At 38.8% G+C, this 27,637-nt stretch overlaps 2 protein-coding genes across 6 annotated transcripts in view; one reads left to right on the top strand and one right to left on the bottom strand.

The window, feature by feature from the left end:
* Positions 1-6,489, bottom strand: part of SMC1B (structural maintenance of chromosomes 1B) — a 34,304-nt gene extending 27,815 nt beyond the window's left edge. For all 5 annotated transcript variants that reach the window (XM_065672826.1, XM_065672836.1, XM_065672842.1 and 2 more), the window contains exons 1-6: positions 6,311-6,489; positions 4,399-4,587; positions 3,776-3,888; positions 2,568-2,771; positions 1,963-2,201; positions 1,204-1,459 (exon numbers count right to left, since the gene is read on the bottom strand). In XM_065672826.1, the coding sequence (XP_065528898.1) occupies positions 1,204-1,459; positions 1,963-2,201; positions 2,568-2,771; positions 3,776-3,888; positions 4,399-4,587; positions 6,311-6,419 (1,110 nt within the window). In that variant the 5' untranslated portion in view covers positions 6,420-6,489. The remainder of the gene's footprint in view (positions 1-1,203; positions 1,460-1,962; positions 2,202-2,567; positions 2,772-3,775; positions 3,889-4,398; positions 4,588-6,310) is intronic.
* Positions 6,490-6,539: 50 nt separating this feature from the next.
* RIBC2 (RIB43A domain with coiled-coils 2) lies at positions 6,540-26,333 on the top strand. The gene is made up of 7 exons (XM_065672847.1): positions 6,540-6,835; positions 10,581-10,662; positions 12,115-12,459; positions 13,121-13,239; positions 21,124-21,351; positions 22,888-23,054; positions 24,014-26,333. Exons 1-7 carry the CDS (start codon positions 6,719-6,721, stop codon positions 24,093-24,095), a joined length of 1,140 nt encoding a protein of 379 aa, XP_065528919.1. The 5' UTR covers positions 6,540-6,718; the 3' UTR covers positions 24,096-26,333.
* Positions 26,334-27,637: the final 1,304 nt, after the last annotated feature.

Here is a 27,637-nt window from a genome sequence, read left to right as displayed (position 1 = left end):
GAAAGATTCAACCCAAAACTTACACTTAATAGCTCTTGTCTACAGTCTTGTTTTAGGCTTCTAATGACTATTATTTTTCAGGGAAGTTTATATTTTACAGTACTTCACAGTAAATCTTAAGACTAACACTAAGTTTCTGCACAGCCCAAAATCAGTGCAAATTTGCTGCTTGGTATTATAAATACCAATTTTCATGTTACATCTAGCTAGCTAGCTAGCTAGCTACTTTTTTTTCTTTTAAGGTAACTATAAATAGTTTAAGCAATCCTGCAAAGATATTTCTAGATAACCAAATATCTCTAAAATTGAAAGTGAGAAGATTAACAAAGACAACCCTGTGGGGTTCTCCCTTGATTGATCAGAAACAATCTTAAGGAAGAGGCAGTGGAAAAAAGCTAGCACTTAGTTTTAAAAGTGTTTCTGGCCACATGGTTGCAAAAACAGCTTTTTCAAATGTGAATGCACTGCAAAGTGATGCAGTCCTTTCCTTCTAAAGTAACTTAAAACAGCTCACTTCTCGATTCTGATTCAGAGTAGATGCTATGTACATTACAAAGTCTTGTTTGCAATTTCGGTGTCTTCTTTTTCCCTAATTGAAGATATATTTCTGTACCCCAGCTGACAAGCCATTACTCAAATATTGCATCAAATATTTCTCTGAAGAAGGGGAAAACAAATCAGACAGAACAACTTAACCACGGATAATCACATGTAGCTACAACCCAAATCCACAGATGACAGTCCCCGCATACAATCCTGAAATTTCCCTCAAACCCTTCTCAACTTCCTGTTCACTAAGAATTCACTACTTCCTCCAATATGGCATCTTCTCACATTGTTTAGCAGACATTCTTCACACCCTAGGAGAGATGCTTACCATTTGCAATCTCACAATGGTGAATTTCTAAATATCTATGCATCTTACATTTACTTCCCAGAAGTGTTCCAGATTTGGAACTTCTGTGAGATCTGACTTCACCTCCCAAAAGGGGACAGCCCACTCCCCCAAGAGGCTGCATCATCATTTCTCTTCCATTGATGAAACAGTCCCTAAATAAAAGTTATCATTTGCTTTTTGTTTGAGCTTAACAACAAAAGGATCATTAGAAATTACAGGTTACTGGTCAAACAACAATTTCTCTGTCTTAAGTAGAGATTTTTGGCCTTCACTAGTAAACAGTACTTTTTGGTCTTCCAATTCACCTGACTTTCTCCTAGCTCAACATCTGCTGCTCTCTGCAATATTTCTTCAGCTTTCTTCTCAAATGCTCTCCACGCCTTCTCAGTATCATTTAATTCTGTCTCTAGTTCTTTTATGTTCTGCTTTTCCTTATCACAGGATTTCTCCTTGTCCCTTAGCAATTTTTTTGACATCTCTACTTTCTTGATTTGGTAGGAAGTGTTTTCCTTTGCTTTTATATAGAGGGGTCTCTGCTGAATCAGCGATGCTTCCAGAGTCCTAAAAAAATAAACAACAAACAAACAACAAACAACAAAACCAACAACTAAACCACAAAACCAGAATAAAAAAAAAAAAAACAACTAACTACCACAAAACACATCCAAACCAACAAAAGCACAATAAAAAAAGAAATGGAATAACCCCCTTCCAACCACACAAACAAATTATCAGTTGTCACTGCAGAGTTACATACCCACAGTTGACTTTTTTTTTTCAATATCCACTGAAAATAGAAATTTAAGTAATGAAATAAAACCTTCTAAAAAGTCAATAGAAAACAAGTATTTATATGATGAAATTACTGACAACCTGGGCATGGTGGTGGAAGAAAAAAATTAAATCAGTGTCTAGATATTACTTTAGTAAACTGCTACAAACTGAATTCCGTAACATTGGGATATCACCCAACTGCTGTAACAGGAAATGCACACCTGTCAAACTATTCCCACTGCAAATTATGCTTTAGCTCAACTGTCAGAGAATCTGATCAGAAAACCTACTTCAGTTCTCTTTCCATGTGCTGCTGATCTCTGTTTAGTACACCAAGCCTTTTCTTCTTGGCTCTAAATGCATCCTCTGCTGTAGAAAGAGACTCTTTTTTGAGACTAGCCTCCATGTTCTTTTCATCCAAACTTTTTTTCAGAAAGTAAATGTTTTTTTCATTGTGATAAAGCCGGAAAAGCTGCAACTCTATCTTTTCTTCATCCAGTTCCTTGATAAGTGTCTGGTAATGCTCTGCCTACCAACATAAAAATTTTATTTGTGGTTTATAAATAGGATTTTTAATCATCAGCAGTTTAATTTCAAGTCTAAAGTAATATAAGATGATGTACCAGTAACTGTATTCCACTAATGTGCACTAATCATAAAAATTACATAAGTCAACAATTAAATTAATTAGACTGGAAAACCTACACTTTCATTTACTTCATATTTTATTTTATATTAATTATATTACCCTACCCTTTCATACCTATTATACCATACTGAAACAAATACTAGCTGAAAAACAACACAGGATTTTTGGTTTTAAGAAAACCTATATTTAAATTCATAAAAGATGTAAAATCCAATAACATGCAAAAAGGGAACAACTTTGAGCTACCTCCTCTTTCTCTATCTTGGCTTGCTTGCGTTCTGCTGCAACGCTTTTCTTCTTGTTGTAATTAAACTGTGCATCCTCTTCTGCTTGCTGCATTTTTTTCTTTTTCCGTTCATAGTCTTCAGCATATTCCCATGAATTACTGATCTGTTCAAAAAGTTGAGTTCTCTCCCTCGGCTTCTTCATCGCAATCGATTCTACTGTTCCCTAAAATCAAATTGAAAAAAAAAAAAAAGCAGCACTGTTTAAAACTGTTTTAGAATGTCACTAGAGGTCTTAGAAGAGGCTGCGGAAGAGAGGCTTTAGAAGGTCTATGAAAAACACCTTAAAACTAAATCAACCTGCACATATCAATATACAGAATGACAAGATTAAATCTTCTTAGACTCTTCTAAAGAACTGAATCTCATTTTCAATGAAAAATAAACTAACACCCTCCCAGTATTTCAAAAGCCAGCTGAAATTAATGCACTATAAGATTACATAACTGTCAAAGTTATAGCGCAGATTTCCCCATGCATGAGCTACTCAAATCTTCACTGATCTGAAGGAGTCACTATTTTCAATGAAGTACAGGAAATAGGGTTTGTGATTTTTATCCTACTTGTACAGTGGGCAAATGCCGTCATCATAGAAACCATTATCACAGTAGGAATCCGTATAGAGGGTTTTCTGTAAAAGCAAAAAAACCCCAGTTCTTCCTTGGGAATTTTCCTCAGCAACTATAAGGAAGACAGTCATGTGAAATATATCCATTTACAGTATATGGCATTTCTGACCTATATTGTTAAATACTTGTGAACTAACCCAGCAGGATTTTCAGTCCTTACGAAAATTACTATAAATTTTCATATATCTTAACTAACAGGAGTGGTTTAAGATACAATTATTTTTTCCTATTTATAATACTCTGAAAATTGAATATACCAAACATTTATAAATAGAGCGCCACATTTTCTTATATACTCTGGATAACATAAGTACTTAATTTCTTCCAGACTAGCTTCTTTCTTACCAGTGTGCTCATGTACACACAAACTCCCATTATTTCCACTTTGTAGTCTTGTAATCTTGGCCAAGGTCAGGAAAAATTGTATTGGCTTGAAATTAGCTAAGGCTGCCCTTTTTTTCTGTCAAAAAGGTAACTGGGTATTCCTATGAAAAAATCTCAGAAGCTTTTCTTTTCTTTACAAAGTACCTTAAATGCTTACCTGAAAAATCAGGCAATTCCTAGCTTTGACAAGTATGCCTATTTTTTCAAGTTCAGATATGTAAGCAGATCGGCTGATAGACTTATTATTGAAAAGAAATTCAGAACAATTACCTAAAGGTGGAAAGAAAAAAAAAAATTACTACAAAATGAATACAACATAAAATCCATAGGAAATGAACTAAACTAGTAAACTAGTACAATTTCCTCAAAGAACAGAAGAGATTTCAGTTACTCTCTTAGTCATGTCAATAAAAAATTCTAATTGCATACTTCCAAAAGTAAGTGCTCGTGCCTCCAGCAAGGTGTCAGATCCCATTTTCTAAAGCCTATACCATCTACATAATTTCAAGTGAATATCAACAGATCAAAGTATGGAGCAAAGAACTAAAATTAATCATTTGTTTAATTTTTTAACCTTGCCTCAGTATGTTTTTTCAATTATAACACTTGGCTATCAAAATGCTATTGAAGGACTATAAGAAGTATCATGATACTCACCGGCTTCATCAACCCAAATACACAACAATATCAGTCATCTGAAATTCGAAGTTGAATATTCTTGGTCTCCATTTCTTATACATCAGACAAAAGAAAATATGTGCAACAGAATCTACTACCTACCACGGATAACTCTTGAAAATGTTTTTTCTTCCCCATCTTCTTCACAATACACCATCTGCACACTAGCAGTAGAAGAAACTGGTCTTCCAACATGTGCTCCATGAATAAGTTCTCGAACACTTTTAACTCGCAAATTAGATATCTTTTCACATATCACAAAACTAACAGCATCCATTATGTTAGATTTACCTAAAAAAATAATAACTAATAAATAAAAATTTAAATTGCTTTGACATGACAGAAATTAAAGCAGACATCTGGTTAACAATCAACTAAAAATCACATACATAAATGCAAAAGTCTTTACTAATTAATGTAATGTTAATATTACACATAATAAAAAATACATTTCTAAGATATAACACACTGGCAGCAGATAAGCCTGACTGTAATAAAAATAATCACAAAACTGATCTGTTATTTGTCCAGCCTTGTTGAACAAACTTTTCTTACACAGGCATCTATCTCTAGAGGTTTTTACTTAAACTGCGTGATCAACATCATAATCCTGATTTTCTATTTTCCTTTATGCAGTGCAGTCACTGAAGTTTGCTGCATAAGCTATCACAACAATTTTTCCAACATAACGCCAGTGTTCTAGAGAACACAAATACTTTCCCAGATCAATTCACCACAGCAACAAAGTTCTCTGATGATACTCCTTGGCAAAAAATTCTCTTCACTGAATTCTCTTTTTGTTTCCCCCCCTTTAGTCTTGAGCATTTCTGTTGAGAACTTATTTCCTGCTTTCAGCCTTGCTACTTGGCAACATTTTCACTTAATTCTCAAAAATGTCATAAAAGGAAGAATACTAAGGGAAAAATACATACATAAAATACACAATTCAGGGATAGCACAACATTCACAATTTTTCACCCAGACTCATCTATGAAACATTTAGATTTACCAGGAAGTGTACCTGGAAAAGTACCTCTAATTTTGAGACTTTCCACTATGGAACAGTGAGAATAGGATGATAAACAATATGATATGAATTCTAAATAACAGTTACATTTATAGGTCTGACTTCAACTAGGTAAGTGAAAAAACAACAGTATCTAGACAGCTAACTCATAAAATAATATTTCATTAACAGACTGGAGAAAGTAAGACCAAATGCTAATCCCATTTCTGCTCTCTGTTAGGAAAATGTTCACCTCCTACTGTACCGCTCTCTGGAAAGCATAATATAAAACCCCGTAACGATCTGGAATGACACGCCGAAACTAGGGCTTTTGTGGGTTAAACTACAAAGCAGCTACCATCTTACAAAGCTATTATCGCTTTCCCAGAGGCATTTACTCACATGGCAAAAACCACAGACTCAAATAAAGCAGCACCTTTCCACTGCTACAGTTTACAACCTAGAGCATTTAAGTAAACCATCTTTAAGGGGCCTTAGTAAGGCAAACTACAATTTGGAGTGGCAAAGGCATGGGGCACTGCTTGCAAACAGCTCAGTCTACAAGGGCTGAAAAGAGAAGACAACTAAAACCTAAAATTCCTGTAACCAAAATTCCTCTAACCACTCCACCTCTGTCCCTCCACGCTGGAATAAAAGTCTGTAATTCCAGTTGAAGAAGCAATGGCAAATCAAAAGCCTTCAAAATTCTGATTGGGCTGCCACCCCCTTGGGTGCATGTGAAGGGATTTTAAGCAGGCCCATGAGCCTTTACTTCTCCTCCACCAAGCCCTGCAACTCCATTCCTCAACAGGCAAGCTGTAACCACCCCCAGCCATTCAGTGCAGCCATGCTGGCCCTATTCCTGTGCCGGCACATGAACTCTTACTGTTTTCTCCCCATGAGGCCTGTGGTATTCACAGAAGGGCCCTGGTAAGAGCCCCAGACTGAAACCTCAGTCCTGACGGCTACAATGGAGAAACAGCCCCCCAGAGAGACACACAGTGCTACCTGATCCATTTGGCCCGATAATGCAGTTGAACTTCATGAAGGGGCCGATAACCTGCTGCCCCCGCCAGGACTTGAAATCCTTCATCACCAGCAGCTTGAGGTAACCCATCCCTGCAGCGGCAGGTGGCGAGGAGCTGACACCCTTAGCTCCAGCACTTTTCTACACCACCCCCAAGACTTAAACACTCAACCAGTGCCTTTTACTGGTTTATCTTCCGGGGGAAGGGAAGGCCCCTCCGCGGGCACTCAGCCCCCAACTCCCGAACCTCCCCTCCCTCAGCCGGCGCCGCCGACGCCGCGCCCTCAGCGCCTCGTGCTCGCAGGCTCGAGGGGGCGGGGCCGCCGTTCCCATCGCGACGCCGTGTGTTGTTCTCCCGGCCGCGCTTCCGTCCTGGCCGTGCGGGCACCATGAGCAAGCTGGTGCTGCAGCGAGAACGGCAGGAGGCCGCTGCCCTAGAGCGGCGGCGGCAGCGGGAGCTGCAGCGGCAGAGCCGCATCTTCAACGCTCGAGTCCGGACCATAGGGGTGAGGGCGCTGTCCCGACCGCGGCACGGCGGGGAGGGATGGCTCTGAGAAGGGCGGTCTAAGGCGGGGGTAAACCCTGGGGCAGGGCAAAGGAGGGGGCAGCATAGGGAGTGGGGACCCCGGCTCCGGCCGGGGGCGCGAAGCGGTCGCCCCAACGGGTGGCGGCAGCGCGCGGCCCCTCAGCGCCTCGGAAGCGTCCCCGAGCACGCGTGGTGCCAGATAGGGAGGAAAACGGGGAGCAAACGGCTCTTTGCGACTTTTAGAGGGCTGAGGTTCTTGTAAAAAGTCGCTGGTGAAAGCGAGATGTTGTCCTCTAGGTGTCGTCGGCAGTTATTTTTGACAGCTGTCGCTGTGTGTGTGAGAGTGCGTGTCTGAATATGTGAAGACAGACCTGGATGAAGGGCTGAAGTGTACCCTCAGCAAGTTTGCTGATCATACAAAGCCGGGAGAAGTGGCTGATACACCTGAGGGCTGTGCTGCCATTTAGCAGGACCTTGTTCGGCTGGAGAATCGGGTGGAGAGAAACCTGAAGAGGTTCAACAAGGGCAGGTGTAGGGTGCTGCACCTGGGGAGGAAGAACCCCAAGAACCAGTACAGGTTGGGGGCTGACCTACTAGAGAGCAGTTCAGCTGAGAAGGACCTGGAGGTATTGGTGGATGATGATAAATTGACTATAAGCCAGCAGTGTGCCTTTGCAGCCAGGAGGGACAATAGCACCCTGGGGTGCACTGGGAGGAGTGGGCCTCAGGTTGAGGGAGCTGATTCTCCCCCTCTACTTGACTCTGGTGATGCCACATCTGGAATGCTGTGTCCAGTGCTGGGCTCCTCAGTACAAGAAAGACAAGGAGCTACTGGAGAGGGTCCAGTGGAGGACTACAAGGATGATCAGGGGTCTGGAGCATCTCTTATGAGGAAAGATTGGGGGAGCTGGGCCTGTTTAGTCTGGAGAAGAGCAAACTGAGAGGGGATCTCATTAGTGCAGATCAATATCTCAAAGGTGGGTGCCAGGAGGATGGTGCAAGACTCTGTTCAGTGGTGCCCAGTGGCAGGATGAGGAGCAATGGCTGTAAAACTAAACCACCAGAAGTTTCTCCTCAGCATGAGGAAGAGCTTCTTTATGTTGAGGCACTGGAACAGGCTGCCCAGGAGGGTTGTCTCCCTCTCTGGAGACATTCAGAACCCCCCTGGATACATTTGTGTGTAACCTGCTCTAGGTGACCCTGCCTTGGCAGAGCTGTTGGACTAGATGCTCTCCAGAGATCCCTTCCAACCCTAATGATTCTGTGATTCTGTCTGTAGAATTAAGTAGCATATAACCAAATGTAGAACTGGTGAAAATTAGTCTGTTGGCTTCTTTGGACTGGTAGAATTACAGCAGATGTCATTTTGATCCATCTTCTCTCAGGTATGGAAATGTGTCTCAAATCAGTGGAAAGATATCTTCACTTATCTCTGACAGCACCTTGGATTTGTACTTGTCATGCTTGTGCTAGCATCGTCGTAGTTTCAGAGCAATATAGCAGTTACTAGTTAACAAATAGGACACGTCCATCTGGTGCAGCGTCCTGACATATGTATATAAACAATAAATGGAAGGAGCTAATAACCTTTCTTTAAGTACTGTGAGAGGAATATAGTAAGATAGTTCAAATATCATCATCAGGAAACACATGTTTCTGGTATTTCTGTTTTTTCTAGAGCTTTAAAAACTAAATTTAAACCATAAAATCTTAGCTAACGGAATAGCTGAGAATGAAATAGTGTATGCTGGTGTATTGAGCAATGCTGAAGTACGCCATCTGAAGACTTTCCTAAAGGTTTTCACAGAACTAATGTATCAGACAGGTTTTGATAGATCCATTTACATGACACAAATATCTGAAATCAAGGAGAGCCCATTGGAAAAAATTAGTAAATATTTTTATTAACATCATTTGATGTACCTTATTCATTGGCTGAACAATGACTGCTGACAGAAGAGCTTATACTTGTTCTTTGAAGTCAGGCCAAGTCCAAAGTATGAAAAGTCAACAAGATCATCTGGAGATATGTTGTTTTAGTATTTCCAGTGTGGTTTTAGCTTCTTTGCTTTCTCTTTCTCACAAGTTTAGCTGAGTGGCTGTCTCTGACAAAATTAAAAAATCGAAAAGATAGTTGACTTTGACACTACAAATCCGTAAGCAAGGATTGAGTAGTTTAAAAGCATGAGATGATATATTGAATGGAAAAGAGAATGGGAACCGGGATATTAGGGTTTTTTTCTTGATTATTGCTAGTTTTATTACCTTGACCTCTGTATCTGTTTCCTCATCTGAGTAATATAAAAGTAAGGCGTCACTTTCAGATTTAATAATTTATCCTCAATCTATCACTCATTTCCTCAAAGAGTTCAGATGAGTAGTCCAAGTGAAAATTTACTTTCCATTTATAGATGAACAATTATACATAAATACAAGTACTCTAGAAATTAGCTGCTTCAATCTGTTCGTAGTAAGGGATTAGTTATTATAATGTTTAAAAGTTAAACCTGTAGATTTATGTGACTAGGAATGGTTGTTTTAGGGTTGTGTTCTTGCTAAGTGAAAGCTGTTCAAATGGGAGAGAGCTGACGACGTAGCTAAACTTGCACACAGAAGTCAATACATTGACTTCCTGCACATTGCCAGAAACTACTAATGAAGTCAGATTGAATTTCTCTTCACGTTTCCTGTAGTTGTACTGAAAGCTTAGTTTCTGAAATTAGACCTCTAAATGAGTTGATACTTAATACCTACTTCACCATTGGTTTGGAACAATGATATTGTGTAGAATTCTTTTCCTAACTGGTATCATCAGTAGTCCTTTACAGCATTAACAATGTGCATTTTCAGCCATAATCTGGTTGGGCCTTACTGTCTTGATCTGAACAGTTTTAGGCAAAGACTATCAAAATAGTTTACCAGATTCTTGGAGAATTGTCATTGTTTGTTGACAAAAGGTGACTTGACCAGTTAAAAAAAAAAAAAAAACCAAAAACTAAAATCCAGGTTTTTGCTTATGAATTTACCACCTTTGTCAAGAAATACAGAACCTGATTCTTTTGCCTAAAATGTAGATGGCTGCTACCATTTGATGATATGATTTAGAGTATTATGCTTTGTTCCAGGTGCAGCTCTCCAGGGATGTGAATATTCTGTACCCTACCTATTGGGTCATTGTAGATGCCTGCATGTATCTGAAATGGCACCCGGTGGTACATTTTGGAAACTACAGGAAACTACATGGCAGTCTATCAAATTAGAAAATTTCTTTTCCGTTCCCCATTATTTTTCCAATGTGCTTTTAGTGAACCACCTGTATTTTTTTCAAATCTGAACTATTACACCTTCCTGTCATCTTGACTGTCAAAATGCTTACCCGCTTTATAATCAAAAGCAGAACAACAAGAAAAAGTAAAAATCCCAGTTATAATGGGGAAAACATATTCTCTGTAATGCAGCTTAAAATGCTTATAGATCTATGTATCATGTAAATATGGTATTTAATTCTCATTTGGTGCAAGAATATGCCTGTCATTGTTAAAGTGAAGCAAGCAAACAGTGTGTTTTCTTTTTGTCACTCACATTAAATAGTGATGTGTATATGCTCCGTTGGTAGTGCCTTTGTATCTGTCTTGTGCAACTGAATCAGTGTAGCTTGACAGTGCTTGTGATTGTTCAATCCCAGTATCTCTTTCAGAGCTGCTTTTTTTTTTTCATTTTAATAGGTTGATAAAGATGCACTGGATACCCAGGTTAAGGAGAGGAAAATTCAAGAAGAAGCTGAAAAAGCACGAAATGAAGAACTTGGTATATTCATAGATACAGTGATATTTCTGTGAATTGATAAATGTAGTATAACATCTGTTTCCTGCCTTCTTTTTGCCTTCATATATTTCCAGCTGCCATATTTATTTACAAATGGAGCCTCTCTCCTTGTATCTTGCTGTATCAATCAAGATAGATAGATATACATATATATATATATATATAAAGGCAATTTTGTGGGCTTTTCTCTAAATTCAGACATACAAAGGGAATTCTATAATGTGTAGTCCTATTTAAGTTCATATATTTGTATTGGTAAAGCATATGTTTTCCTCAGTATCTTGAGATTTATATTGAGATGATTAAACTGGTATATGTTTCCTCATAGGCTGGAATTTTCAGTGTTTTCTTTGCTATTTGACAATCACTAGTATTTTAATTGTTTAGAGACCTGAAGACATGGGAGGATTAAAAAAAAAGCCTTACTACTCTTCTCAGAGCAGTAGTGGCAAATCTGTTTGATTGCTTTCTTGTAGAGTAAGTCTGTGTTCTGTCTGGCCTTTCTTCAGTAGAATATACAGATTCTATAGAATCCTCTATAGATTATTCTTACTAGAAGTCATGTACAACAGAGCTGTACGTAGGAACCTTAGCTAAGTCAGAACACACAGATGTGTCCCCTGACCTCAAAATGCTTTGGGGCCCTCTGTGTTTGGAATGTTTTCCTGGGATATCATGTGAAAAGGTCCCACAGACTGAGGTCTCTGTGGGTTCCAAGAAGAGCTAGAATGGAGCTGCCAATTTCCATGCTGTACTTCAAGGGCTGCTTGTGATTTTCCTGACGGAATACCTGTCAGACAGACTCCTAGGAAACTGCCAGAAGCAATGTGTAGTCTGTCAACAGAGGAAATGATCTTCTCTTGTGAATTATATTTAAATGGCTAAAATGGGTAGTTTGGGGTAGGGTTAGGGTTCGGGTTATGTTGGTTAAATGAGCAAGAGCTATTAAGCTGTTCAAAAACTGTTAGTGCCTGCTAATTATTTTAGTGCTATGTTAGAAAAATGATTTGAACTATGAAACAACTATCTGTATTCCTTTTATTGGGAGCCCAAAAATGTTATCTCAGTTGTGACCATAAACGTAAAGTAAATGGGAAGAATTACTATACAGTCCATTTCATGAGTTACTACAAGTTTTATTCAAATGAAACCTCACGGTTCTAGAAGTACTTATTGTTGTCTTTGCTTCACACACGTATATTTCATTGTAGAATTAATAAGAGAATTGATACCTAAAAAACTGAAAGTATGTTAAAAGTAGATGTTACTAACATGAGAGTGTTTGCTGGGGTGGTACTCATAGATGAAATACTCTTTCCTAAGGTATAAAAGTTTGAAGACTTAGATACTATTTATTCCTCTTCAAAATTTTATTTTCCATTTTACATGTACACTTTGAAGAGTTGTGTTTTCATTGTGTTTGTTATTCTCTAGCTAATGAAATGAAGCAAAATTACAAGATCATGTGTATGTTAGAAGAACGACATAAAAATGATATCAGAAACATAAATAAGGCTGTCAGTGAGTTTCAGAAGAATTTGCAGAAGCCAGAAACGAGGCGTGAATTTGACCTGAATGATCCTCAAGCCCTAAAGAAGGACAGACCTGCTCGAGTTTCAGATGATGATCCTCGATGTACTGTATCTGGCTTGCAGAAGTTTTTGGGTGAAGATTTAAACTATGATCAGAGGATGAAATTTCAAAAGGACCAGTTAAGAGAGTGGTCTCTTCAGCAACAGAAAGACTTGAAGAATGCATTAGCTGATCAAAAATTTGCAGGTAACAAAGGAAGATAATGAGGTTTTAAACTCCTTTTTCTGAAATTCTGATGTAGCTGACAAAAATATCGTATAGCCCATTGTGTCAGTCTGCCATAGCAGTATTTTAGTGTATTCAGTATTTAACTTTTAGAAATACTGCAGCAGTTTTTACTTCACAAGCTGTAATGTATTCAGTTATCTCACTTAAGAAATCTATATTTAATAACATGTGATTGTAATATTACCTGGGTTTCATTTCTGTTTCATGCCTCAAATGATGTGTTGGAGCATGCTGAAAAATCATCTGTATTTTGCATGCTAGATGGTATGTTTACTTCATCAGACCAAATTGTCCAGTCTTTACTGTTCTATATCAGACCAAATAATACCAACTTCTTTTCTAGCTTGTCATGAAACATTTTTTTCTGCAGTACTTACCATACTTTTTCATTTTAACCTCTATACTGTTAAGACAAAAGGGGTTAAATAATGATTTAATGAGTCATCTGAAATTCCAAGATGGAAAGCTTTGGTGGTAGGATTTGGAAATCCTATGTAATTCAGGCTACAATGCCTGGAACTCCCCTGTCTGTCTGTCTCCCCCTCTCTCTTATATTGGCTTACTTCTCAAGCACATTATGTCCAAGAATATTGACTAAATTTAATTCTAATCAATTCAGATGATCTTCATGACAAATACAGGATTGCACTTGACCAAAAGACTATGGAGCAACAACAAAAAGAAGAAGAAAACAGGCGTGCTGTTTGTGCAGCTACTAAAGATTTCAACAGAAGCCAGGTAAATTAGTGTTGGGTTGGCTGGTTTGTTTTGTTGGGGGTTTTTTTAAGTGGAGACAGAAGTAAAATAAGATGTGCAAGAGTACAATGAGTAATGGTGTTTTCACAGAGGTTCTTAGCAGCTAACTACCAAGGTTGTTGCAGTAACTGGAAGATAGATTGTATTTGCTTTGTCCCCTCGAAGGATCTAGCTATTGTCTGTCTACTTACCCTCTGTCAAAATGCACGCTCCAAGGTCTCAGCTTGCTGACTAGAAGGCAGCAGTAACTCCCCAATCTTTCAGGGACTACCAGTCTGTAAACTGAGCAAAAGAGCAAAAGCCTCCCATCTTTCCTTCTCGTTTTATATCAGTTGTCAGATAATCTTAGCTTTGTCTGCCTGCTTTTCTTTCTGCTTGGAACCATTGCTAGCAGTAGGGGATTTGTCTTTATTGAAGTCAATTCACCTCAGTCACTGTTTTTGGCACTTTGATTTCTTCCTTGGTATTTGTGCACATCTCTTGCTTGTTTACCAAGCATGTTTTGGAACCTGTTGAAACAGGACATGAACCTTTATCTGTCTTAGTATCATTACCTGTCATGCCTCAGTTCTTTTCCTTACTGCAAAGACTTATTGTATTTTTTTATGTGCAGCTTATACGCACAGCTCAAAGGGCTACATGGAGGCTATTAATTTGGTTAAACTGTATTCGGTGTGAATTAGCTTTAAATGTATTTGGTCACGTCAAAATAAGCCAATTACCCACATCAACTACAGTATCTTTTTGTTTAAGTATATAAGCATGCAAGTGTGTAAGTGTTGCTTGAGCCTCTCAGGGAACATTTGGCATATGGTAATTGAAAAGGCTTTTGCTGCTTGAAGTCGTGGCTACTGAACAGTATTTTATATGAATAGCCGCAAAAGTACCCTAAGTGGCTGGTACATATAGGGTAACAGTAGTATGCCAAATAATTGTTGTCACATAAATTGATCCCATGGAAAAATTCCTGAATTTGTGATAGGGTCTGGAGATAGGGTGGTAGGTTTGTGTGTGGTATGGGTTTTAATATATGGGCATATACATTCTATACAACTGGTGTGCATTTTAAATATATTCAACAGTCTTGGTCTTGTTTTTTTTCTAGTATGAGGGCATGATAGTGGAGGTTAGGGCAACAGTCTCCTGTTAGTTCTCATTAAAACATGAAAACCAGAGGTTTCAGGTTGCCAGGCCTTTCAGTGATGTGGACTTTAAAAGAAAGCTATGTTACAAAGGGATTTTCTGTGCATCTTTTTCCCATAAGAGGAAACTAAGGCATTCAGCCTGAGGATGCGCTTCACAGGATAAATCTCTGTATCTGACCTCAAATTTGTTGAACGGGAGTCTTCAGCAGTTTCAGCTTTCTGAGCAGCCAGTTTGAAGACCTTAACCTCTTGAGGGTGCAGTCTCAGACTGCATTTTGCTCTACACATATCTGCCTTAGCTGTTGGTGGCTGCCAAGAGAGGAACTCCTTTTTCCTGTTCCCTGAGTTTCATTCATTTTTTTTCTTCTCTGTCTCTTCCAGTTGATCTAAAAAAAGGCAAAACAAACAAAAAATAAACCCCAGCAAGTGATGTACACCAGGAGAAACATGTTTTAGCCAGTCTGCTAGTCAGTTAGTGAAAAATCCCAGCAGATGGGTGAAGTTACCTCAGTTCTTCACAGCCTGCTTCAGTACAAGATTTGATGTTGCTGCCCCCTGTGACAGTGGTTCGGCTTCCATACATAACACCACTGCCAGTGACTTTATTGCTAAGAAGCTTAATGGTTCTTTTTGTTCTTCTTGAATTAATTAGTAGGACTATTAATTGATATGTTTGATGCCGTATTTTCCAGTAGTGAAGGATCCTGTACTGTGAACATTTTAAATGTGTGTGGTTTCTGGAAAATTAATGTTATCCTTCCTCTCAGGTTTTCTGTCATCTAAGTATCTATTAACCAGGACACCAATAATGCTTTTGTCCTTGGTATATGAGACAACTTTTACTAGCTTAAACTGTCAGTTATTCCTGCCGAAATTATTCATAAGATGTAGTAATCATTTTAATTTGGGAAGCCAGGTAACAGAAATGAAGACCACCTGAAGTCCTGACTAGAACACGTATTTTTCACTGCCTTTGATGTGATTCCATAGCAGAATCTTACCACTGCAGAAAGAATTTCTTAAGAAAGGGTAGTAACACTTGGAAATGCCCAGTTTAGCAGTACAGTGATAGATACACTGATTGTGTTCTTGAAATCAGAGTCGTCTTGCTTTATATAGCACAGGATTTGAATCCTTTCCAAGGCACTTTGTAGATAATGCTAAGAAAATGAGAGGATATTATTATAGAGGATCTCTAACTTAATGACCTTGTATTTATAGACTTGTTAACAATCTTACAGACCATATGTCCTTAGAATTTATTCCTGGGCATACCACAATAGCTTAATAGTTTTATCATAATGTTGTTATTACAGGCATTTGATGGGATTATTCTGGTTTCATATATACTCAACATTACGCTGTTACTAACACATTCAGAGCCAGCAGCCACTTCAGGGAAACATTTGTTTTTGGGGGTTTTTTTCAGGCTTTGAGTAAATTATGTATTTGCATTAACTCTAGAGTATTTTTTCAGTTGAAATTGAGTATTTGAATGCCTAAACAGAGAATAAGAATGGGAACTTCTTTTCGTTCTTTGGAGTGTGGTGTGCAAATATCTTTTATCCCTTTTATCCTATTCTTTATAGTCACTGTCTAGAATCATCATTATTTCAACTTTTATCACATTTTCAGGCATGAGGGAACATAATGCACATACTGATTTTTAACAGCAAAATTCCTAGGTTGAATGTGCTGGATGTGCAATTTGCTGCTATGAGATAAGTATCTCATGTAATATGTCTGTGCCATGTATAGTATGTCATGTCTGTGTATAGTAAATACAAAGGAATTGAATTTACTACACAGATTAATAATACTCTTTTACAAGTTCCTAAGATCCTGGAGAGGACACTCTGTTCATCTGTGAGCTTTGTGCTTCTCCTTTCTGGAAATATTCAAAATGTACCTGGACACCGTCCTGTGTAACCTGCTGTAGGTGGCCCTGCCTTGGCAGGGCGCTTGGACTGGATGGTCTCCCGAAGTCCCTTCCAACCCTAATGATTCTGTGAAAAGCACTTCAGAAGCTGTGTGTTCCTTTAGTCCTGCGTTGGCAGCAGTTAATTCTTCACACAATTGGGACTGAGGTTGGGCAGAGAACAGATTCAGAGGAGCCCTGCGAAGAAGGTCTTGGGGGTGTTGGTTGATGAGAAGCTTAACATGAGCCGTCAGTGTGCGCTCACAGCCCACAAAGCCAACCATAACCTGGGCTGCATCAGGAGCGTGACCAGCAGGTCGAGGGAGGTGATTCTGCCCTTCTACTCTGCTCTCATGAGACCTCACTTGGAGTATTGTGTGCAGTTCTGGTGTCCTCAACATAAAAAGGACGTGAAACTGTCAGAACAAGTCCAGAGGAGGGCTATGAGGATGATCAGGGGACTGGAGCACCTCTTGTATGAAGATAGGCTGAGAAAGTTGGGGCTGTTCAGCCTGGAAAAGAGAAGGCTGCATGGAGATCTCATAGCAGCCTTCCAGCATCTGAAGGGGACCTAAAAGGATGCTGAGCAGGGAATCTTCAGTAGTAACTGTAGTGATAGGACAAGGGGTAATGGGTTAAAATTTAAACAGCGGGAGTTTAGAATGGATATAAGGAAGAAGTTCTTTACTGTGAGGGTGCTGAGGCACTGGAATGGGTTGCCCAAGAAGTTGTGAATGCTCCAACCCTGGTGGTGTTCAAGGCCAGACTGGACAGAGCCTTGGGTGACGTGGTTTAGTTTGAGGTGTCCCTGCCCATGGCAGAGGGATTGGAACTAGATGATCTTAAGGTCCTTTCCAACCCCAGCTATTCTATGATTCTATGACTTGGTGTTGTTACAAGCATATGAATTCCTGTCCTCTTAATTCATCTATGTGCATTTCTTCTTTACTTTATGACTTGAATCAACAGCAAAAGGAAGTGTTTAGTAGCGGGGAAGATGTATAATGTTGGGTCATAAATTAAAATAAATAAGGGAGTGTGTATTTGTGCATCTATTTGGTTTTGTTTTGTTTTCTTCCTGTGCTACGCCAATGGATTATATTTTATTAGGGATTTCACTTGGTAAGTGAAATCTGATGCATTTTCTGAGTTTAAAATCTTTTGTTTGTGGTGTCATGGCTATATGTACAGCTGGGAGTTTCCTCCAGTAAGATTCCCAGGCAGTTCAGAAATTTTAGGCTCTTCCTCTTACTGAGAAGGTTAGGCTTACAATGTCTAAATGTTTTTTTTTTGGACCTATTGCTAGATCAAAGTGCAGTGACATTAATGAAGTGATTTAAATAAAAATTATACATTTTTAAGTTTCAGGGTCAGTAATTCTGTAAGGTCCATCCAAAATTACTTTAAGTCTGATTTACTCTGGAGTGTTTTCAGAACTAAAAATAGTTGCTTGATTCATAGTATTAATAAGCTACAAGTACATACCCATATGTTCTGGTTTCATGTTCCCAAAATATTGGACGATTGAAAATCTTTGAGGGTTTTTTGTTTTTTTCTTGGAAGCTGTAATGTTGTAGTTCCTCTCAAGTTATTATCGACTCTTCTGGAGGAAAAACCCAACTTCAGGGAAACACATTTTGGTTTAAAAGTATAGCTTTAAAGTTCTGGTAAAAAAATGTACTCGCTGACTTCAATGACACGAAAACATGGCCTTTAGTTTCCAAGGTATTATTCCATGTTATGATGGCAGAGCCAGTAATTACTAGATCTGAAGTTGATGCTTTGCCACTTGAAATTGTATTTGCTTGTTTTTCCACTTGTCTAGAAGTAGACATTTTATTTTCCTGCTCCAAAGTGTATGTTCCTATTAGATGGCTGTTAAGTATTTTTAAGTATGAGGTTTTCTGCATCATCAAAGTTGCAGTTGTGGTTTAGGTAATTTATACTTCTAAAGATAATAAATGTGTCTTTTATTAGTTTCTTTGTGCATCAAATACTTTTGTTATTTTAATGGAAACCACAAGGCTGTTTTCAGCCATCAAATTTATTAATCTAGGATACAGTTCTTGGTGTTATTTGTTATTTCTTCTTCTGTACGGTCCCTGACAGGTTGGTGTGCATGTTGGCATGGAACAAATAGAAGTCACACTTTGAATCTTCAGGCTTGATGCCTGGGACAACTCGAAGTCCATAAACATAAATGTAGAGAGAAAGCCAGGTCAGCAGTCTCCTCTGGTGGCATAGATCACTGTGCTTGCTGAGAATTCTACTCCATAATGTTTGTTTGTTTCTTCTAGTTACTCTGCCTACTAATTTTCAACTTCATCTATATGCCACAGAACACTATTTTTACCTGCTATGATTTCTTGGTGCCTAAGCCTTAGTTTTTCATTTGTCTTCATCCACTTCCTAAGAGTGTATGCCAAAAAATGAACTACTAATTGGCAAGAAAAGTGGACAGCTGTTGTATTTAACTCATACAGTGAATATTCTCAAGCCAGTGATTTTTTTTTTTTTAACAGAGCATGAGATAATCTTGGGCAAACTTGGAGAGATAGGTATTCACTGATCTGTTGCAGTCAAGGTAAATGCGTAAAGCTACGTATGTGAGACACAGGTCTGGTAACCTGGCTTTTTCAGCCCTAACAAAGAGGAGATTAGCTGTCTGCTGTCCAGATGGAAGCCAGCACCATACATTTTTCCAGATGGTTTAGTTCATGCATTACAGAAGAATGAGACATGATTAGAAATGGATGATGCATATATATTGTCACTGTACTTCAAATTGGTTTGCTTAGTCTAATTCTTCTTTGGAAGGTAATTTAAAGTAAAATCACCATATTTGGTGTCTGGAGTTTTGCCAAGGGGAAAACTTCCTCTGAATAGGAGGCTATGAACTCATAGTGGTCATTAGGGACAGTGTTTTCCATAGGAAGTGCGTATTGTGATTTCTGGTACTACAGATCATCATTCAAGTTTGCATTTTGTATCAGCAAAGAGAACAGATTCAAGGCTGCCTCTTCAGGCTTAACATAGGCACCACTTGTCTGGATGTTGTGAGTGCTTAACCATACTCTTCACATAGATTTTATATCTAATACAGAATCATAGAATAGTTAGGGTGGGAAAGGACCTTAAGATCATCTAGTTCCAATCCCCCTGCCATGGGCAGGGACACCTCAAACTAAACCACGTCACCCAAGGCTCTGTCCAGTCTGGCCTTGAACACCACCAGGGTTGGAGCATTCACAACTTCTTGGGCAACCCATTCCAGTGCCTCAGCACCCTCACAGTAAAGAACTTCTTCCTTATATCCATTCTAAACTCCCGCTGTTTAAATTTTAACCCATTACCCCTTGTCCTATCACTACAGTTACTACTGAAGATTCCCTGCTCAGCTTCCTTTTAGGTCTCCTTCAGATGCTGGAAGGCTGCTATGAGATCTCCATGCAGCCTTCTCTTTTCCATGCTGAACAGCCCCAACTTTCTCAGCCTATCTTCATACAAGAGGTGCTCCAGTCCCCTGATCATCCTCATAGCCCTCCTCTGGACTTGTTCTGACAGTTTCACGTCCTTTTTATGTTGAGGACACCAGAACTGCACACAATACTCCAAGTGAGGTCTCATGAGAGCAGAGTAGAGGGGCAGGATCACCTCCTTTGACCTGCTGGTCACGCTTCTTCTGATGCAGCCCAGGATATGGCTGGCTCTGTGGGCTGTGAGCGCACACTGACGGCTCATGTTAAGCTTCTCATCAACGAACACCCCCAAGTCCTTCTCTGCAGGGCTCCTCTGAATCTCTTCTCTGCCCAACCTGTAGCTGTGCCTGGGATTGCTCTGACCCAGGTGTAGGACCTTGTAGTTGGTGTGGTTAAACTTAATAAGATTGTCATCAGCCCACCTCACAAGCATGTCAAGGTCCCTCTGGATGGCATTTCTTCCCTCCAGCATATCAACCAGACCACAGAGCTTGGTGTCATTGGCAAACTTGCTGAGGGCGCACTCAATCCCACTGTCCATGTCATCGACAAAGATGTTGAACAAGACTGGTCCCGACACCAGTCCCTGAGGGACACCAGTCGTTACTGGTCTCCGTCTGGACATTGAGCCATTGACCACAACTCTTTGCGTGTGGCCATCCAGCCAGTTCTTTGTCCACCAAGTAGTCCGTCTATCAAATTCATGTCTCCCCAATTTAGAGACAAGGATGTCGTGTGGGACAGTGTCACTTGCACAAGTCCAGGTAGATGACATCAACTGCTCTACTCCCGTCCATCGGTTCCTTAGCCCCATCATAGAAGGCCACCACATTGGTCAGGCAGGATTTCCCCTTAGTGAAGCCATGCTGGCTGTCACCAAGCACCTTGTTTCTCATGTGCCTTAGCATGCCTTTCAGGAGAATCTGCTTCAAGATTTTGCCAGGCACAGAGGTGAGACTCTCAAGGCCACTGATTCAAGATTGTAAACTTTTATCATAAATTTCTTCCATATTGTGTCTGGCCTTCAAATATCCAAACTGGTATTTGTTTGTCAATAAATGTGAAATTATTTTTTATCTATCCTGTCTTTTCTTAAAAATCAAAATTATTTCTCCCCAAATTACTTGCTATATGTGATATGACAATACTGAAGAAATGTATGCCATTAGATTTTTTGATCTTAGCCAGTAGTACCATGATCATAGTGATGCTACTGACAACTGTATGCAAGTTGGAAAGAAACCTGTTATGATGTGCTGACTTTGTTGATCCCTTTGTTTTCCTCTTGGAAAAACTCGTAGTTCTCTCCTTTCACTCACTTTAGGCTGCTGAACTAGCTGAGAAAAAGAAGTTGGAAAAGTATCAAAAAATGAAAGATGACATGAATGAAATTTCCAGCCTCCTTCAAGGAGACCTACTTTCTGAAAACCCTGACCAAGCAATCAGTTCCTTTGGTACACATCGTGTGATCACAGATCGATGGAAGGGAATGAATCAGGATCAGCTGAGGGCAATCCGTGATATTCAACAGGAACAAGTTCGGGAGAAACTGGTTGGTATTCAAGCTTACTTGCACATTCTGTATTCCTGGTTGTAATAATAGACAATGTTTGTAGAAGAAAATATTATTGCTTGCCCTGTGTGTCCCATTGTAAGACTATTTTCCTTTGAGCTGAGTTTTACCCAAATGAAACTGAACACAGTGTCTCTGAAGTAGCTGGGAAATGTCATGGAGCATCAGAAGTGGGCTGGAGCCTTGGAGTTGTGCTGGGAGGAAGGTTGCTGTGCAGCCCAGAGTGAAGGTACGGGGATCTTAGGACATGTTCCGTGGTGGCTTAGCTGAGGAGAAAATTCTTGCACAGCCCGAGACTAGGCTTCATGGTGCAGCTCAGGACTTGAGACTGCATGAGCTGCCTACAAGTAATGAGAGGAGTGGGCTGCTCCATAGGTGAAGAGCCATGAGCAGCAGGTGACGGCAGGGCAGACCACAGCAATATTCTCATGCTCAGGGGCTCAGGGGTGCTCAAGCAAGACAAATAGAGCAGGTCCAATGATACTGCTCATGTACGTTTCAGTCTTAAAAGTTCATAAATGGGACAGAACTTCTTTTTTACTGTCCCACACAACTGTGAGCCATTCTCTGGGATATAATTACTATAGAAAAACTAAATATTGCCAAAAAATTGCTGCTCTAAAGGTGAATGGAAGCAGGCAGTCAAAATGGAGAAAGCTATTGTTCCTGTGCAGATATGAGCATACAGGCCTAGGTATTGTGAACTAGGAAGCTACTGCTAGATAAGACATTGAGTGCAGAGGCTGGATTCATAACAGCTAATATGTAGCTGTTGATTTTTGATTTCTTAATTTGTAAAGTGCTCTAGTGCTGTAGTTAAAGCTGAAGATAAGGGAGCTGTTTTCCTGGCTTTCCTGTGACCCTAAAGTAAGCCCATTCAAATAGTTAAGCTGGCAGAAAATGAGCCCCTCCAAGAAAAAGATGTTTTTTGCAGCCTGGTTTCTTGAATCAGTTCAGTATGATGTCAGACAAGAAGTGAGGAAGTGATAGTGTAACAGGGGCAGAGGAAAACAGTTTGGGTCTACTCACCTGGCGTCGGTGGCTCAGTTATTACACCACATTAGATGTATTACAAGCCATACTGATGTCTACTAACTTCTGACCTCAAGAAGTTACAACTCTTGCGAATAAAAACTTAAAAAACCCCACAAACCAACCTGTGTTGCTGCTCTGGGTTTTTCAAGAGACGTAATACATTAGAGAGGAATACTGATTAACTTCTGCTAGGCAGCAGACCCTAATTTTGTTGTGCTGAGGTAGGAGTCTATCTTGCTCCCTAGAAAAGGATGGCTTTCTCATCTGCAGTATCCTACTTCTGCCTAATGTATGAGATCCTGCCTAGTTTGGAAGTGCTTACTTTTTCTCCCTTTTTCTCCCTATTTCAAATGCTACCCTTAGTGTTCAGTAAAGGCAAGCAAGTTTGTAAGGAATTTACCAATCAGCCTTTATATATATTGTTTCATCTTTGAGCAAAGAGAAAATTAAGCTTTTTTTTTTTTTTTTTCATTCCTGAAGAGACAAAACCAGGAAGAACGCCAAGTTGATGCTGAATGGGACAGACAAAGAATACACACTGCAAGAGCGCAGCTGATTTTAGAGCGGCATCTACAACGACAGAATCGGGAACAGCGCCGAGTTTTAGATCACATGAACGCAGACATGTCTCAGGAGCAGAAATCAAAGTAAGTACCAGAGGAGTTTTCTTCTTTTCAAATAAAATTCTTTACGATTAACACTTTACCTTGGCTTTCAAAGAGCTTTTTCACTCGTATTGATTGTAACTTTTTAAATACACTTGTTGCACGTTTATACTTGAAAGAAAAAAAAGAACAATTCAGCTTAAGTGTGGTTTTCAGTACTATTTAAATAATCTTCAAAGAGTAGCTTATGATTTTTACTGACTTACATGTATGAATTAATAGTTGGAATTCTCAAAAGTGTTCCACTGACAACAGACGGTTTATGTAGATAGCAAAATAGAGAATAAATACAGTTATCTATGTAGGAAATTATATTTATCAGGTGTAAAACAGTATATATTTCTTAAATTTGCCTTAGTTTTCTGAAACAAAAAAGGATGGGCATCAGTAGAACTGGCAGTTTTTGATAGCTTGGAACACAAATGGAGCTTTTCCATTTGTGTATGACAAAACTGTGTGATTCTTTAGCTAAGAGCTGGACATGTCTTGGTGGACAGGTCTTGTGTTTGCTGTGATGGGAAAGAAGGAAGATAATATGTGAAGGAAAAAAAAAAACCCAGGTGGTTCAGTGTTCTCTGTTTTTGATTTCGTTTGTGTTTTTTTTTTCCCCATCATGCATGCATACATTGGTTTTACAGAAGAATTTCCAATACCCGCTGCTTTCTTCTTATGAAAGCAAAATTCGTAATTGTGTTAATTTATTTTTTCACTCTGAGATTTTTCAAAGGTTATTTTAGGATTGAAAGAAGAAGTTTCCTATATTAAGATGTGGCATAAATTTTGGAGGGAAAGACCTAGTTTATTGAATTCCGTTATTAATTCTGAATTTTATGAGCATTTATGAGTGTTTATGCATAACATCTTCAGGTTTCTCAGGTTACCTCTATATATCACAATAAGAAAAAATTTACTAACTGCATTTTTTTTTTATTTATTGCCAGGAACATTTATCTTAAAGAAGAAGAATATTCAAATTATCCAACAGACGAGTATTTTGCACAGTTTAATACAAGTAGCCGATGACATTCTGGGTAAATCAACCTGAAATATAGAGAAGTATGTAGACGTATTAAAATTGTTAATTGAGCAATCCCATGTTTTTTTATTTTTAACTGTTTCCTACCCTGTGCAAACAGTGCACTCAAACTAAAGGAGAGTCTGCTAGGCCACATGTGTTCTAAGAAGAGGAAAACACTCATAATTTTTAAACTTGATCGTTTTTCTAACAAAGTGCTAGTACTTCAGTAGTAGGTGGTTTGACTGTTGTGTCTCTGGCTTAACTGTGAGGTTTCCATTATCCATGCCTTTAGAAATCCATTTCTGTAAAGGAATCCCAGTTCAAAATGTGATGCTATGTCATGCACTTGGGCAGAGGGGAATGCTGCCTGACATGGATCACAAGTGGTGCACGCTTAGCAGATTCTATGGGAGGGAAGAAAGATAACCTAGGCAGAAAGTTTTGGGGTTGTTTGCTTGGGGGCTTTTTGTTTTGATTTTCTTTTTAGGTTTTGGTGGGGTTTTTTGGTTTTGGTTGGTTGGTTCATTTGGTTTGGGTTTTGGATTTGTTTTTTTTTAAAGTAAAAAAAAACCCAGCTAGACACAAAAGCAAGCAAAGAGAAAGAAATGGAGAAGTTGGTCAGAAATACTGCTTTTATTTCCTGAATATTAGGAGTAAGAAGAGAAGACTTTGACAATTACCCTGGTGGTTATAGCAGGGGCATGGCACAGAAATGGAATGTGGGTAACAGTAAGTAGGGAAAAGAATGAGGGAAAGTATTGCTGCATACACTGGCACTCATTAGAAGTAACAGAGAAAATTTAAGGGCAGGGTGCCTCTGAGGGAGAGTGTAGGAAGAATTTACATATGTGATGGAAGGGGGTGGGCACGAAAGGAATCAGGCATGCACCAAACAAAATCAAGGAGAAAAATCTCAGCTTGTGCACAGTAATTCAGGGAAAAAGTTTCCTTCCTAACTTCTTGGTTACAGAATTTATTTAGCAATGGAAGAGGCAGTCAATGGTATTTGAAAAATGAGCAAATGAAGCCCATGTGAAGCAAATATGGAGAAGCAATGTAAGAAACTAACTGCACAAAAGAAATGGATGATGGAGATAACCAGAAAATGAAATCCCGAAAGGAAAGCGATGACATACAGGGGACTGGAAGAAAGATTAGAAGACTTAGTGATCTAAAACAGAAAAAAGAATGAGAGAGATGAGAGATTCAGCTAAACATCCAGAACCTCTAGGACTGTCAACCCTTAATAAAAATAGAGAGGCCACATATGAGAATAAATCTTAAAGTAAGTCTGTGTAGCTTTCCAGAATCTGGAATGTAAACTTGGGGTAAAAACATCCTGTTGACCTTGGCATACAGTCTGCTGCTTTTCTTTGCATCAGGATAAGTGGTAACTGAATTTTGGTGAAACAGGTTGAAGATGACTACACCAAGCTAAGTAGAAAAGGCATTTAAAAAAACAGAGGCTGAGGTAAACTCTAATGAGTTATTCTTATCTTTGTGAAAATAATGAAGACCGTATGGTTCTCAAGATTGTTAGGAGGATTTTGAGATGTTTGAAGGAAGAATTCCTTGAAAGGGGGCTGTTCGAACAGGTCTGTTTACTTTCCTTGAAAGGGGGCTCTTTCAAAAGAGGTCTGCTTGCTCAGCTGAAATAGTGGCCCTGTGGGATCAGGCTGATAGGACTAATTACCATTTTGCCAGGTGATAACAACAGGAGTTTGGAAAAGACCATCGTTAATTCCTCTAAATGGAGAGGAGGAAGAAAATCAAGGAAAACATGAAAAGGGATAAAAAAGTGTCTTGGGACAGGATAATCTATAGCAAAAACGTATGTCCCAATTTTACTATATTAATACAACTGGAAGTAATTGCAGTATAGATAGAAATAGGTAGAAAAGCAGCATTGCCGGAGAACAGAAACTGAAGAATGTGCTATTCAGAAAAGCTGGAAGATAAAGCCGAGAGAGGATCACACTTGCATTGTTAATGATGAGCCAGACTACAAAGAAGTAAGAAGGGATCGTATTCAAGAGATGTTAGCATTTGAAGATCCATTTATTTGTCAGACTGGGATTCACAGATGGCTGGATGTGTTTGTAGTATTAACAAATACTGTATTGAATTGGTAATCTCAGTTCAACTACAAGTTGGTTTGTATCTGCATTGAATATTTCAGGCTCTGATTTATTTGGTTTTTTTTTTTAAGTAACAGAAAAACTAATAAAGTGTTGAAAAATTCATGAAGTTGTCTTCGTTTGTCCACCTTTATATGAGTATGTGTTTACAGCTGTACAGTTTATCATACTGCTGGACCTAGTCAGATGACATTTTTATTCCTTAAGGAAGGACTGTATGATTAAAGCCTTTTTATATTTACCTACTTGCTAGCATAAAAGCTTTTTCTATGAAGTTACAAAAATGATAAATTTCTCAGTTGAACTACAAATAGGCCTTAGATAGAAATTCAAGTAAGGAGGCTCTGCCAATTCAATAATTGGGTGGGATCAGCCATCACTAAATTCCTTGGAAAACTTTTAGCATAATCAGTCATATTTGCAAGAATAACCATGCTATATTCTACATGTTTCAGAATGCAAAACCTGAAATTTATTTTTAATGTTAACAAAAAAAACACAGTCAAGTTGTAGAAAACGTGCCTAAAGTAAAGTGAAAAAGGTCAGATTGTTGTTGATATTTTATGCCAACTTGTTTTATTTTGCATGGAAACAATTTGTATTTTCAGTAGACGTATCTCAACATAGTAGGTGATAACAAGGGGGTGCAGGAACTTCTCAAACCTGTATGGTTCTATAGCAACAAAGATGTGGACTGGTATTTTCAGCTTTTGAAATGTCACACTGATGAATACTGAAATAGGTAGACAAGATGTATCAGAGAAGCATTAACAGATAGTAGGTGCTGTTTAGAAATGTTTGTTGGTTTCCATTACTGAGGTATCCCTTTTTTTTTTTTTTTTTTTTTTTGTGGTATCTGTTACATAATCACAAATTTAATTTGCAGATCAACATGGCAAATTACTCATAAAGGGACACATAGATTTTAAAACTGGAAAAAAATAGTTTCTAAATCAGGAAAAAATTCAGTTTCTGAAAGAATAAACTGCACGTTACTAAGTTTTCCTAATTTTCCTGCTGCAAAGACAAATTTTATTTACAGCTATTAGTGAAAAACTACTAGTATTTTCTTCTTATCTAATGTTACTTTAGTAATGCAAATAAACAAAAAGAAAAGCATTTAGTGAAGGGATGTTCATTCCTGGCCCTGTAACACAACAAAACTGTACTTCGCATTCTTGAAGCAAGAAAATAATCTGTATGAATTAGGGAAAAATCTACTGTTCATTCTGTTCCAGTAAATTGTATGTGTGGTTTCTGTCATACAGTGTTGCAGTTATTAATGGAGTGAAATGCTTTTCAGATAACAGCACATGGAAGCAGGAAAAATTGAGTATCTGGTAGACATTCTACTCAATGAAAGGCTGATGATGAGGAGTACTTCAGGTGATTGTTTAATCAGGATAGAT

This window comes from Lathamus discolor, chromosome 1, assembly GCF_037157495.1.
Source record: "Lathamus discolor isolate bLatDis1 chromosome 1, bLatDis1.hap1, whole genome shotgun sequence".
NCBI lineage: Eukaryota > Metazoa > Chordata > Aves > Psittaciformes > Psittacidae > Lathamus > Lathamus discolor.
Note: the sequence above shows the minus strand (reverse complement) of the source record. Positions and strands in the feature narration are given on the sequence as shown.

What these genes read in the sequence shown, in the direction of transcription:
- RIBC2 (XM_065672847.1), top strand. Translation starts at nt 6,719, where the DNA reads ATGAGCAAGCTGGTGCTGCAGCGAGAACGGCAGGAGGCCGCTGCCCTA. An exon ending in AGCACGAAATGAAGAACTTG is followed by an intron (nt 10,663 to 12,114) that starts GTATATTCATAG and finishes GTTATTCTCTAG; the next exon opens with CTAATGAAATGAAGCAAAAT. An exon ending in AGCTGATCAAAAATTTGCAG is followed by an intron (nt 12,460 to 13,120) that starts GTAACAAAGGAA and finishes TAATCAATTCAG; the next exon opens with ATGATCTTCATGACAAATAC.